Source organism: Rana temporaria, chromosome 4 (assembly GCF_905171775.1).
Source record: "Rana temporaria chromosome 4, aRanTem1.1, whole genome shotgun sequence".
NCBI classification, from domain to species: domain Eukaryota; kingdom Metazoa; phylum Chordata; class Amphibia; order Anura; family Ranidae; genus Rana; species Rana temporaria.
This window is the reverse complement of record NC_053492.1, coordinates 14,730,142-14,743,940: the sequence shown is the minus strand read 5'-3', so window position 1 is coordinate 14,743,940 and position 13,799 is coordinate 14,730,142. Positions and strand designations below refer to the sequence as shown.

Genomic DNA, 13,799 nt, shown 5'->3' with positions numbered 1-13,799 from the left:
GACAACCTGGGCTCAAAGGAATTTGACTGAATAACACTGGTCCTCATTCAAACCAGAAAAGGAACGCCATCTAGTGAAAGGGAGGAGTTTCTGTGAGGGGCAGTACTGGATTGATGGGAGAGTGCCGGACAAATGATTTATTGATGGTTAGAAGTTTACTTTAATATCTGAATTAATACATGACAAACTTCTCCTAGTGTCTAGAGCACATATGTCAAACACAAGTCATGTGGCCCTTGCACTCCTGAACTCTGCACCCTATACATAACTCACTCCTGAGCTCTGCACCCTATACATAACTCACTCCTGAACTCTGCACCCTATACATAACTCACTCCTGAACTCTGCACCCTATACATAACTCACTCCTGAACTCTGCACCCTATACATAACTCACTCCTGAACTCTGCACCCTATACATAACTCACTCCTGAACTCTGTACCCTATACATAACTCACTCCTGAACTCTGCACCCTATACATAACTCACTCCTGAACTCTGCACCCTATACATAACTCACTCCTGAACTCTGCACCCTATACATAACTCACTCCTGAACTCTGCACCCTATACATAACTCACTCCTGAACTCTGCACCCTATACATAACTCACTCCTGAACTCTGCACCCTATACATAACTCACTCCTGAACTCTGCACCCTATACATAACTCACTCCTGAACTCTGCACCCTATACATAACTCACTCCTGAACTCTGCACCCTATACATAACTCACTCCTGAGCTCTGCACCCTATACATAACTCACTCCTGAACTCGGCACCCTATACATAACTCACTCCTGAACTCTGCACCATATACATAACTCACACAAACACAAGCATACGGATCACACACAATATCTTACCCGGCCTCGATGTAGTGATTGATGGCCGCATCCAGTTGCTTCTGCTGCACCAGAAAATCCCCCCAGGACTGCTCCAGTTTTAGTACCTCTGTAGGAAACGTCACTCGAGCCAACTCCACGGCTGGGGACACGTACAAGAGAGACAGAAACCACCAATAATCAGCCCCATATTCCAATACTGAGATCACTGGGCCCACCAAACACTAGCAAAAGCCATGACAGCCAATTCGGTTCAAGTGTAAGTTCACCTTTTCACAAAAAATGAAGAGGGGAACCAACACCACACACTGTCCCCACACCTCCCGTCCACGCTGCACTTACATCCATGGATGATTACATGTCACTGCCCGTGCATCTGGGGATTTAAAAACACCAATCTTCTATTTATTTCCTTAGAGTTTCCAGAACAGATCAGAGTGATTCTGATGGCACATGGATTGCTGGCATGGGACTACTTAACCAATCAGAAGTGCAGCTGGCACTGGGGTGGTGGGGAGGGTGTAGGGTGTTAGTTCACCTTTTCATTAAACTCTTTAATTCAGTAAATAATGAAGCTACAAGAGCCAATCTCAAGGTGCATTATATGCACCATCTCTAAGGAAGAGTTATAGGAGAAATGAAGAACAACCCTTGGCTTGGTGTCATTAATATCATATGCATGATCAATCGCCTTCCCCATCACTCCTATGAGTACTTTGTGATGATTGCTGGGGCAATAATACTTATAGTATAAAAGGTGACCTAACAAAGTAAGGGTGGTCCTGAAAAGAGTCAACCCACACCTTCATTCTCTTGAGCACCCGGTGAGTGAGATCATAAATCCTGGGCGCCTACCTTTTTCTATTCCTGAGAATTTCCCCCCACTATCATATACAGTATCCATAATCATATTCATTGTTCTTTTCGTTGAAATAGTGGGACTTTAATGTATTGTACAAGTATCCTATTACTGTATCCATGGGGTACTTTAAATGTACAAGTATTATTAGATCACCATCAGTCTGGCACCACTCCCCCCCCCCCCCGTCTCAGGTCATCATCGGTCTGGTACACCCATTGTCAGGTCACTGTCAGTCTGATATCCCCATTGTCAGGTCACCTTCGGTCCTATATCCTCATTGTCAGGTCACAATCAGTCTGGTATTCCCAGTGTTGGGTCATCATCACACTGGTACCCACAATGTCAGGTCATCATTATTCTGGTATCCCCAATACCAGGTCAACATCAGTGTGGGTCCCTAAATGTCAAGCCATCTTTGGTCTGGAAGCCCCAAAGTAAGGTCGCCATCAGACTGGCTCTGGAAGTTCCAAAGTAAGGTCACCATCAGTTTGGAAACACCAAAGTAAGGCCATCATCAGTCTGGAAGCCCCAAAGTAAGGCCAACATCAGTCTGGCTTTGGAAGTCCCAAAGTAAGATCACCATCAGCTTGGAAGCTCCAAAGTATGGCCACTATCAGTCTGAAAACCCCAAAGTAAGGCCACCATCAGTCTGGAAGCCCCAAAGTAAGGCCACCATCAGTCTGGAAGCCCCAAAGTAAGGCCACCATCAGTCTGGAAGCCCCAAAGTAAGGCCGCCATCAGTCTGGAAGCCCCAAAGTAAGGCCGCCATCAGTCTGGAAGCCCCAAAGTAAGGCCGCCATCAGTCTGGAAGCCCCAAAGTAAGGCCGCCATCAGTCTGGAAGCCCCAAAGTAAGGCCGCCATCAGTCTGGAAGCCCCAAAGTAAAGCCGCCATCAGTCTGGAAGCCCCAAAGTAAGGCCGCCATCAGTCTGGAAGCCCCAAAGTAAGGGCGCCATCAGTCTGGAAGCCCCAAAGTAAGGCCGCCATCAGTCTGGAAGCCCCAAAGTAAGGCCAGCATCAGTCTGGAAGCCCCAAAGTAAGGCCACCGTCAGTCTGGAAGCCCCAAAGTAAGACCGCCATCAGTCTGGAAGCCCCAAAGTAAGGCCACCATCAGTCTGGAAGCCCCAAAGTAAGGCCGCCATCAGTCTGGAAGCCCCAAAGTAAGGCCGCCATCAGTCTGGAAGCCCCAAAGTAAGGCCGCCATCAGTCTGGAAGCCCCAAAGTAAGGCCGCCATCAGTCTGGAAGCCCCAAAGTAAAGCCGCCATCAGTCTGGAAGCCCCAAAGTAAGGCCGCCATCAGTCTGGAAGCCCCAAAGTAAGGCCGCCATCAGTCTGGAAGCCCCAAAGTAAGGCCGCCATCAGTCTGGAAGCCCCAAAGTAAGGCCAGCATCAGTCTGGAAGCCCCAAAGTAAGGCCACCGTCAGTCTGGAAGCCCCAAAGTAAGACCGCCATCAGTCTGGAAGCACCAAAGTAAGACCGCCATCAGTCTGGCTCTGGAAGTCCCAAAGTAAAGTCACCATCAGTCTGGCTCTGGAAGTCCCAAACTAAAGTCACCATCAGTCTGGAAGCCCCAAAGTAAGGTCACCATCAGTCTGGAAGCCCCAAAGTAAGGTCACCATCAGTCTGGAAGCCCCAAAGTAAGGCCGCCATCAGTCTGGAAGCCCCAAAGTAAGGCCGCCATCAGTCTGGAAGCCCCAAAGTAAGGCCGCCATCAGTCTGGAAGCCCCAAAGTAAGACCACCATCAGTCTGGAAGCCCCAAAGTAAGGCCACCATCAGTCTGGAAGCCCCAAAGTAAGGCCACCGTCAGTCTGGAAGCCCCAAAGTAAGGCTGCCATCAGTCTGGAAGCACCAAAGTAAGACCGCCATCAGTCTGGCTCTGGAAGTCCCAAAGTAAAGTCACCATCAGTCTGGAAGCCCCAAAGTAAGGTCACCATCAGTCTGGAAGCCCCAAAGTAAGGTCACCATCAGTCTGGAAGCCCCAAAGTAAGGCTACCATCTTGCTGGATCTGGAAGTCCCAAAGTAAAGTCACCATCAGTCTGGGAACCCCAATAGCAGGTCACCATCAGTCTGAGACAACCAACATCAGGGGGCCCGAATGTCAGTTCATTACCTGTCTGGGATCTCCATGCTAGGTTACAACCATTCTGGTAACTACAATGTTAGGTTACTTTGGTTCTGGGACTCCCATTGTTGGGTCACCATAGTTCTACTCACCTTTCCTGAAGGCATTGGCCTTGCAGTAACATTCCAATGCTCGACGGCTGTTATTAATCTTTTCCAACAAGTCCCCTGCCTGAAAAAGGCCAATAAATACCAATATCAGACAAACGTCTAGAAATAAAATCCAGAACTTATATGGATGTAGGACATGACAAACAATGGGAATCTTGGAAAATGTGTACAATATAATAATAGGAGTATGTCGATATATGCAGCAACTTGCACAATGCCTTAAGAACAATTTATGTAAATAGTTTAAAAACCCTGCTTTCTTTATACACATTTACTGTAGAACAGGCTATGGGCAGAGTGAGAGGAGATCTAGAACACATTACAGGTACATTAGAGAAGATATAAAATAGGCTGCGTAGAAAGAGAGTGAAGATCTAGAGCAAGCAGCTTGCTATTGGGGGTGCTGGTCAAGGGGGAGGAGCCAGAAGCGCCGGCAGGGACCCAAGAACAGGAGGATATGGGTTGCTCTGTTCAAAACCATCGGACAGAGAAAGCAAGTATAAAATGTTTTTTTTTTTGTTTTTTTAAAGCCGAACCTTTAATACCACTTTAATAAGGATCGACAGAGAAAGTAAGAGAAGATTTAAAAGGTTATATGAAGAAAGTGAGAGGAGCTTTAGAAGGTTCTATGGAGAAAGTCAGAGGAGCTTTAGAAGGTTCTATGGAGAAAGTCATTAGTCCGGAGTCATCTACAGAGCGATGAGAAGTAATGCAGACACCTAGAAAGATGAAATAGTAGGACTCACCCTCTCGTAGAAGTCTCCTTTAATCAGGGCAGCAGTGACCCTCCCGATGAGATCGGAATTGGCCAGGAGCTCTTCTCGGCTCATACACAAACGGGCAGCTTTTGCTGGGAGTCCGGCATGCAGGTACATGTTGACAGCTGAGATATAGTCACCTTCTTGTTCTCGCACCTCACCCGCTTTCTCCTCCTGCTGACTGTCTGACAAGTACCGCAGGTAGTTGCGCTTCAAACTTTCCAGCTCAGGGTGACCCTGTGAGGGGACAAGACAAAGATTAATCAAGGTAGAGTATTAGATAACCAGCACTATCTGCACAAGGCGATCTCACTGCCATCTCTGATCATTGTATAAAGATTGAAGATCACCAGAGGACAACCTGGAAGGAAATAACCCATCCATCTTGTATGAGGAACTGCTACAAACATCAACATGATTTCATATGCTGGTCCCACTGCCTTCAGCACGAAAAGGAAGATTTAAATATTTTGGAGGTATAAATGCTTTTCATTTCACCTTTCTGGGGTGCTGGTGTACGAGCAAAACTTTACTAAGCCTAAGCAGTCCTCTGTGCCTGCTTCCAGTGACCCCTGTGTGCTGCTGCGCCTCCAGTGACCCCTGTGTGCTGCTGCGCCACCAGAGACCCCTGTGTGCTGCTGCGCCTCCAGAGACCCCTGTGTGCTGCTGCGCCACCAGAGACCCCTGTGTGCTGCTGCGCCACCAGAGACCCCTGTGTGCTGCTGCGCCTCCAGAGACCCCTGTGTGCTGCTGCGCCTCCAGAGACCCCTGTGCTTGCCTGTGTCTCTAGTGAACCCTGTACGGCCCTGTGTCCCCAGTGACACCTGTGCACCCCTGCGTCTCCAGTGACCTCCTGCACCTCCAGTGACCTCCGTGAGCTCCTGCGCCTCCAGTGACCTCCTGCGCCTCCAGTGACCCCTATGCGCTCCTTTGTTCCCAAAGACCCCTTTGCGTTCCTGTGTCCCCAGTGACCCCTGTGCGCTTCTGTGTTCCTAATGACCCCTGTGCGCTCCTGTGTCTCCAGTGAGCTCCTGCGTCTCCAGTGACCCCTGTGAGCTCCTGTGTCTCCAGTGATCATTGTGAGCTCCTGTGTCTCCAGTGACCCCTATGCACTCCTTTGTTCCTAAAGACCCCCTTGCGTTCCTGTGTTCCTAATGACCCCTGTACGCTCTTGTGTCTCCAGTGAGCTCCTGTGTCTCCAGTGACCCCTGTGAGCTCCTATGTCTCCAGTGACCTCCGTGAGCTCCTATGTCTCCAGTGACCCCTCTGCACGGTTGTGCCTCCAGGGACCCCTGTGTGCTCCTGTGTCTCCAGTAACTTCTGTGCGGTGCCCTGTATTTGCTATCTGGGGTGAGGAGATCACATTACATCGCTCACACACAACATACCTTAGCTTCTGCTACAGCGATACATTCATCCCACATGTGTAATTCCTGGTACATGACCATTGCCTCCGTCACTGCATTCTAGAGGTGAAAAGAGTTAAAAAAATAACAAAAAGATAACAATTAAATTCATTGCATGTTTAAAATTCAGTAAAAAGGCTCCAAGTACTGCTCATCTCAGTACCAATATTCACAGATATTCCAGGTTGGTTATCTTATCTCAGTACCAATATGCACTGATACTCCAGGAAGATTACTCTTCCTCTAGGTAGATCATCCCATCTCTGTCTTAGCATGCACAGAGTCTCACCTAATCCAGGTAGATCATCTCATTAGCATGCACATAGTCTCACCTGCCCTAGAGAGATCATTTTTGCTCAGTCCTGCATGCACATAATCTCACCTGCTCCAGGTAGATCATCTCAGCCAGTTTGAAGTTGCGCTCCAGCATGGCCAGTCGGGCTTGAACCTTGTAACTCTTGGTGCCGTCTCCACCCTGGGAGCAGAGAATAGGAGGTTAGTGTGCTATATATCTGGATTTCACTGCTGGGGGTGTACTGGCTGCCAATCACTAAATTACTAGAAAAAAAATAGAAGGATGCTTTTAGCGTTACATGTTTCCATCCTGAATATAAAGTTGCTCCACCTTATTTCACTCACATGAGGACAATACCCCAGTTTTCTGGTGTACATGTGGTCTTTTCTCTATTTTCTTCTCCAATCCCTCTACATCACCATTTGTTAGCTTCTTACCAACATCAGAAATGTTCACTTTGTAAGTTTTTTAAACTGGGGAAAGATTTACCAAACTCATGGTGCAGTGCTGTAAAAAGGAGTTTGTTTTGTTTAAAAAGAGGCCACTAATATATACCAATGGCCTAACCAGCCAGGAGCTGCACCAATCACAGGCTGGGGCCTGGTAGACAGCTATAACAATGGCCTAATCAGCCAGGAGATGCACCAATCGCAGACTGGGGCTTGGTAGACAGCTATAGCAATGGCCTAACCAGCCATGAGCTGCACCAATCATAGGCTGGGGCTTGGTAGACAGCTATAGCAATGGCCTAACCAGCCATGAGCTGCACCAATCATAGGCTGGGGCTTGGTAGACAGCTATATCAATCGCCTAACCAGCCAGGAGCTGCACCAACCACAGGCTGGGGCTTGGTAGACAGCTATACCAATGGCCTAACCAGCCAGGAGCTGCACCAATCACAGGCTGGGGCTTGGTAGACAGCTATATCAATGGTCTAACCAGCCAGGAGTTGCACCAATCACAGGCTGGGGCCTGGTAGACAGCTATACCAATGGCTTAACCAGCCAGGAGATGCACCAATCACAGATAGGGGCCCTGGGGACACATGACACCTAATCAGTAGATGAGCTCTCGAAAAGGAAATAACTCATAGCCTCCATGTGTTCTCACTGGATGAAGGATACATAACAGGGCTCATTCCTAAAACCCAATCCCAGACCTTCACATGTCCTTCCTAGCCCAGAATCCCATCATCCATCCTAGAGGATACTCACATACTCAGCTGCCGACTGCTCTGCAATCTCATTGGTCTCCCGCAGAAATTTGACTTTCCCGACATCTCCCAGAGCCGCAAAACACCTGAAAGAGGGACGGTTGTGTTATAATCCTATAGTATAGAGCAGGGATATGCAATTAGCGGACCTCCAGCTGTTGCAAAACTACAAGTCCCATCATGCTTCTGCCTCTGAGTGTTATGCTTGTGGCTGTCAGAGTCTTGCTATGCCTCATGGGATTTGTAGTTCTGCAACATCTGAAGGTCCGCTATTTGCATATCCCCGGTATAGAGCATTTATTACCACTTCCATTACAGATCATACATACACCACATCCCAGTGCAGGCCTCCATCACAAATCATACACTTATACACACACACACCATATCCCAGCATACTCCTTCCTCTCATCCTGTCTTCTGACTTTCAGAAGACAGATCAAAACTCTGCTCTTTTGATGTCATGAGACACGAACAACTAGCGCCCAGAAGCGATTCAGTTCGCATGCGCCGCGCTTTATAAGTTTTTCATTCATTCATTCATCCTTCATTCTGTGCTGCTCAGGAAAAGCTGTCCACCCACCTCTGGGTGACATGCAAATGGCGGCCCTCCAGGGCCAGTTTGCTGAGGGTCTTCCACATTGCTTCGGTCTCTGAGGACATCTCCAAAGTCTCCAAGAAAGCGACAGCTCTGTATACAGCGGAGATAAGTGTTAAACTACTACTTCTTTTTCCTATCCTTATTACATTGTACTTGGAGCCCTATGAATGCTAAAATCTCCCCGACGGCCAAGACACAGCAGACACCATACCTGTAGTAATCTCCGTCATCAATGGCAGTCCCGAACTCTATAAGGCCTTCATCCAAGGCGTATGATATCGTATTGACCCCTTCATTGACAACCACTTCAGTCTTTCCCTCATTCCTCTCCAGCTCCACAATGTCACCCTATTTTATTGGGATGAAGACATAATTTACACAGACAAAGAAGGTTATTTATTCTATGGATCTGTACTTCCTCCGCCTCTATCATTAACCCACCAGTCATCAGAGGGCAACTCTGTTATGAGAAAGCAAAGCCTTGCTCCTCTACCAATATGGTCACCTCCACAAAGACATTGCTGTTGACTAGTCATTTGTCCCCTGCCTGCCTTTTTAGAACACAGTTTAAACAGAACAGATGTTCTTGAAAGTGGAATATCAAATCGCAAATCAAGGTCTCACTGTATCTTTCACAAGGGAGCAGGGTGCGTGGTTTATTACGCGGAAAAGAGGGTCAACAATGCCCATTTGCAGCCTCACTGTGCCCATTTGCAGCCTAACTGTGCCCACTGCACGCCTCACTGTGACTGCTGGGCTCTGAGGAAGAAGGTTCACCTTCGAAACACGTCAGCCGGAAGTGGCCCTCGTCATTTCCTCTGTGACCATTTGGAGTGGTTTGGTTCAGGAGCATTGCTGCCATTTGTGGAAACTATTTATACATTGTGAGCCATTCACGTATTTTTGTGAGTAGTTTTCTTTTTTATCTAATTTTAATAAAATCCATCCAAAGAATAATGCACTAGGCTGGTGCACCCTTTCTTTCTTTTCCTCACTGTGCCATACCTGATTAGCCCGTGTCATGCATTGCAGTCAGACGGCGGCCATTCAGTGTACAAAAGCCGCGCCTCCTCCTCGTCTGTGATAGGCGGAACACTCAGTTTTTCCAGCAGCGAGTCAGTGTTCCACCTATCACAGACATCCTCTCGTCCGTGGGACGAGAGGACGTCCGTGATAGGCGGAACACTGAACACCGACTCACTGCTGGGAAACTGAGTGTTCCCCTATCACAAACGAGGACGAGGAGGAGGCGCAGATTTTTTACACTGGATGGCCGCCGTCTGACTGCAATGCATGACACGGGCTAATCAGGTATGAGGGGGGCATTTTCATCTCCAAAACGTGTGCTGAAAAACTTGGCTTATACTCGAGTATATACAGTACTTTCCTATCCATTTACTAATGCCAACAGCATAAGGATTAAACACAGTCAATGTTGATTGAGAGAGTTGAAGCGGGGGTTCACCCTAAAAAAAAATTCTAACAATACATGGAGCCGACCTAGGAGACCAACAGTATGCTGTTTTTTGTTTTTTTTTCCGTACATACCAGTATAGGGCTATTTTCACCCCCGGCTTTCCCTCGGGAGTGGGCGTTCCTAATCACAGGCTGTGATTGACGTGCTTCTGACCGGCACATACTGCGCGTCATGCGTTGCCAAAAGAATCTGAACGTCGGTGCGCATGCGCCGTATAGAGCCGCACCGACGTTCGGCTTCTTTCGGCAACTCGTGACGCGCAGTGTGCTCCGGTCGGAAGCACGTCAATCACAGCCTGTGATTAGGAACGCCCACTCCCGCGGGGAATATTGAGTGACAGGGGAGAAACTGCTGCAGTACCAAGGTAAGGATCGCCATTAAAAAAAAACAAAAAAAAACAATGGATTAGTTTTTGTCTCTGCCTGCTAGTTTACTTGAGCCAAAGTCAAAATTTCGGGTGAACCTCCGCTTTGAGTTCTGCTGTAGGAATGTAAAATATGTCTCCAAAGATATACAAGTAGAGTAGTCAGATATTCAGATACAGGTCACATAAGAAGGGTTCCATCAAAATGCTAAACCTAAAAACTAAACCCCAAAGTTACCTTGATAGGGAACATTGAGACCCGTTCTGGAGAATCAATATTGTACCAGACACAGAGGCTACTGCGGTTCTGTGCTACCACTACATCACTTCCCGGTACCCACTGCACATATGAGCAGTAGTTCAAAATGGTCGTCTTCTGGCCTTCTGCCACATCGAACAGGTTCAGCTGTACAGACACAAGGGGAGACTTTTAGCATTAACAGGAAACCTCAACAAATGGAGGGGAAGGTTGAAACCGGACAAATGCATTAGCTAGGGAAAGGCAACAGGAAAAATAAAGAGGCAAGTATTGACTAGGATAAGAGCGAAAAGTAAAGAAAAGGTAAGTGAAGAGAAGAGTTGGCGCATATCAGGAGCAAAGAACAGGTGAAGACAGTATGTGGAGGCAAGTACACATCAGAGCTGGAACAGTGAAGAGCGCAGGACAGGCGAGGACAATATAGGGAGGCAAGGACATATCAGGGCTAAGACAATTAAAAGTACAAGACAGGAAAGGAGAAGATGGAGGAGTAAGTACAGAGCGGATCTAGGACAGTGAGGAGTACAGGACAGGCGAGGACAATATAGGGAGGCAAGGACATATCATAGTTAGGAGTACAAGACAGGAGAGAAATGAGAGGTAAGTACATATCAGGGTTAGGACAATTAGAAGTACAGGACGGGAGGAAAGGATGAAGAGATAAGCACTGAGCAGGGACAATGAGGAGCACAGGACAGGCGAGGAGAGCCAACTCGGATGGGGTAGAAGATCACAGAAGGTCCATTTCTCTCACTCTAAGTTTTTTGTCTCTGAAAAGTAGCTTGTGGCCAGTTTCATTCAGCTCCAGCCAGTCAATCTTGGTGTCATGGGTGACCATCCCGATATTATACCCGGTGAGAAGATCCACTGCCAGAAACAGGAAGAAAATTGTCAATCAGAAAAGGTAAAATTGTAAAATTGTCAATCAGACAAGCTGTTAGGTTATATATAGGATGAGGAGGAGAAACCTACTGTCAGTATACCATTAGAGGATGAAACAGGAACCTAAATTAATCCTTATCTGTAGAAGGTGTGCTAGAGACATATAGATAGGTCATTGTATCTTAAAAGTGAAGCAGACACCTATAGATGGGTCACTGTATATGGAAGGTAAGTAGACACCTACATATTGGTCAATCCATGTGGAAAGTGGTGCAGACACCTATAGATGGGTCATTGTATGGGGAAGGTGGTGCAGACACCCATAGATGAGTCATTGTATGGGGAAGGTGAATTTGACACCTATAGATGGGTCATTGTATGTGGAAGGTGGAATGGACAGCTATAGATGGATCATTGTATGCGAAAGGTAGAGTAGATGCCTATAGCTAGGTCATTGTATGTGGAAGGTGAAGTAGACTCCTATAGATAGTAGACACCTATGCGAAAGGTGGAATAGACACCTATAGATGGATCATTGTATGCGAAAGGTGGAATAGATACTTATAGATGGATCATTGTATGTGGAAGGTGGAGCAGACACCCATAGATGGGTCATTGTAAGTGGAAGGTGAAGTAGATGCCTACAGATAGGTCATTGTATGTGGAAGGTGAAGTAGATAGATAGTAGATACCTATGCGAAAGGTGGAGTAGTTGCCTATAGATAGATCATTGTATGTGGAAGGTGGAGCAGACTCCTTTAGATGGGTTACTGTATGCAAAAGGTGGAGTAGACACCCATAGATGGATCATTGTATGTGGAAGGTGGAGTAGACTCCTATAGATGGGTTATTGTATGTGGTAGGTGGAGTAGACTCCTATAGATGGGTTATTGTATGTGGTAGGTGGAGTAGACACCTAAAGGTGGATCATTGTATGTGAAAGGTGGAGTGAATAACTAAGTATGGGTCATTGTAGGTGGAACGTGGAGTAGACACCTATAGATGGGTTATTGTATGTGGAAGGTGGAGTAAACTCCTTTAGATGGGTTGCTGTATGTGGAAGGTGGAGTAGACACCTAAATATGGTCACTGTATGTGGAAGGTTATAGATGGGTCAATGTAGAGCAGACACCAGTGTATGTTGGAATATGGAACAGACACCTATAGATAGGTCGGCATGAGGTCAAGGCGGGGCAGGTAAGATTGTGGAGTAGACACTTATAGATGGGTCATCATATTTGAAAGGTCGGGGAGACGCCTGTAGATGGGTCAGTATGTGACCGAGTGTAGAAGACACCTAGAGATAGATCAGGATATGTGTGAAAGTGGAACAGATATCTACAGAAGGGTTGGTTTGTAGCCAACATGAAGCAGATGCCTACAGATGGGTCCATACATGTGGAAAGTTGACCCTGAGTAGGTAGGTAGTACATGTACCCTGTGGAGATGCTTCTCTGGAAGATCTGGTACCTGGATTTGATACAACAGCGAAGACAGTTGAACATGGCAGATGCAGGTTTGGCTTCCCCTAGTATTTTACCTATAGCGATGGTCTTCATGTCAATCAGATAGGCCAGCTTCTTGTTGTCCTCTATACCACGCTGCTTCCTCTCATTTAGACGGACGCTGTACACAGACAAAAGCAGTGGATCAGATTTGCTGAGATGACGTTTTCTTCAGCAGCGATTTCTTGGTGTGATTAATCTCATGGTGGTTTCTCGCCACAAAACCCAAGAAGCTACGGTGAGGACACCCTCTGGACCTTATTGTAGCATAATATGGGTATGGACTCCTTGGGTTAATATTAGTTGCCAATTTTTACTCACTTATTGCCTTTATGGTAGTTTAACTTGCTTGTATGGCTTCACAATATTGGTCATTGGATATTCACAGTACATTTTTGGTAAATAGGAGGTCAATGTATGGTGATAGATCAGGTAAAATGCCCATTTTCTATTCATCTTTTTTATACTATAAAGTCTATATTTTTCTTTGTATATATATAAACTGCTTTTATATTCCTTGCTCAAAATGCCCGCTAGTAGCACCCCCTCCCATTGAATGTAACTGTAACATGGCGCCTCCGACCAGGTCTATGCCCAAATTGGTGACGCACAGATCCTGGAGGAAGTTCACCTTACATGGACACAAGCAATCAGAATCTACAAATACCTAGATAACATGATACATATGCTCACCGCCTTAGTAGCTTGCCTATAAAACCCCCATGTATTCAGAACCAATAAAGAGAGTATCATCAATCTGAGTACAGCCTCAGTGTGATCTTTTCTCGTGCATGCACCAAGTCATATAGGTTTAATCAGGACGGGGGCAGATACGCATCAGACGGTTGGTCTGTTCCAAAACAGTACCAATAAGAGAGGCGCGATAAGCAGAGAGGAAGAGCTGTGCCCCCCCCCCCCCCCCCCCCACACACACACATTCTGGAGACCCAGTGCCATGGTAGCCAGACTCACCTTATTAGATGGGGGTTCATGAACTCGGTGCGGACGGTCCCCAGTACCTCACTACGTCCGTACTCCACCAGCGTCAGCTCCCCAGCATTGAAGATCATACAGACCTGTCAGGTAGACAGATGTTA

The 13,799-nt window shown here is 46.9% G+C and overlaps 1 protein-coding gene across 1 annotated transcript in view; it reads right to left on the bottom strand.

Annotated features, from left to right (window-relative positions):
• Positions 1-13,799, bottom strand: part of IFT172 (intraflagellar transport 172) — a 105,507-nt gene that overhangs the window by 44,194 nt on the left and 47,514 nt on the right. Inside the window, exons 13-24 of the mRNA XM_040347993.1 lie at positions 13,675-13,778; positions 12,738-12,823; positions 11,070-11,182; positions 10,295-10,462; positions 8,427-8,563; positions 8,198-8,305; positions 7,616-7,700; positions 6,489-6,581; positions 6,089-6,166; positions 4,689-4,937; positions 3,925-4,003; positions 869-989 (exon numbers count right to left, since the gene is read on the bottom strand). Of these exons, the coding sequence (XP_040203927.1) occupies positions 869-989; positions 3,925-4,003; positions 4,689-4,937; positions 6,089-6,166; positions 6,489-6,581; positions 7,616-7,700; positions 8,198-8,305; positions 8,427-8,563; positions 10,295-10,462; positions 11,070-11,182; positions 12,738-12,823; positions 13,675-13,778 (1,421 nt within the window). The remainder of the gene's footprint in view (positions 1-868; positions 990-3,924; positions 4,004-4,688; positions 4,938-6,088; positions 6,167-6,488; positions 6,582-7,615; positions 7,701-8,197; positions 8,306-8,426; positions 8,564-10,294; positions 10,463-11,069; positions 11,183-12,737; positions 12,824-13,674; positions 13,779-13,799) is intronic.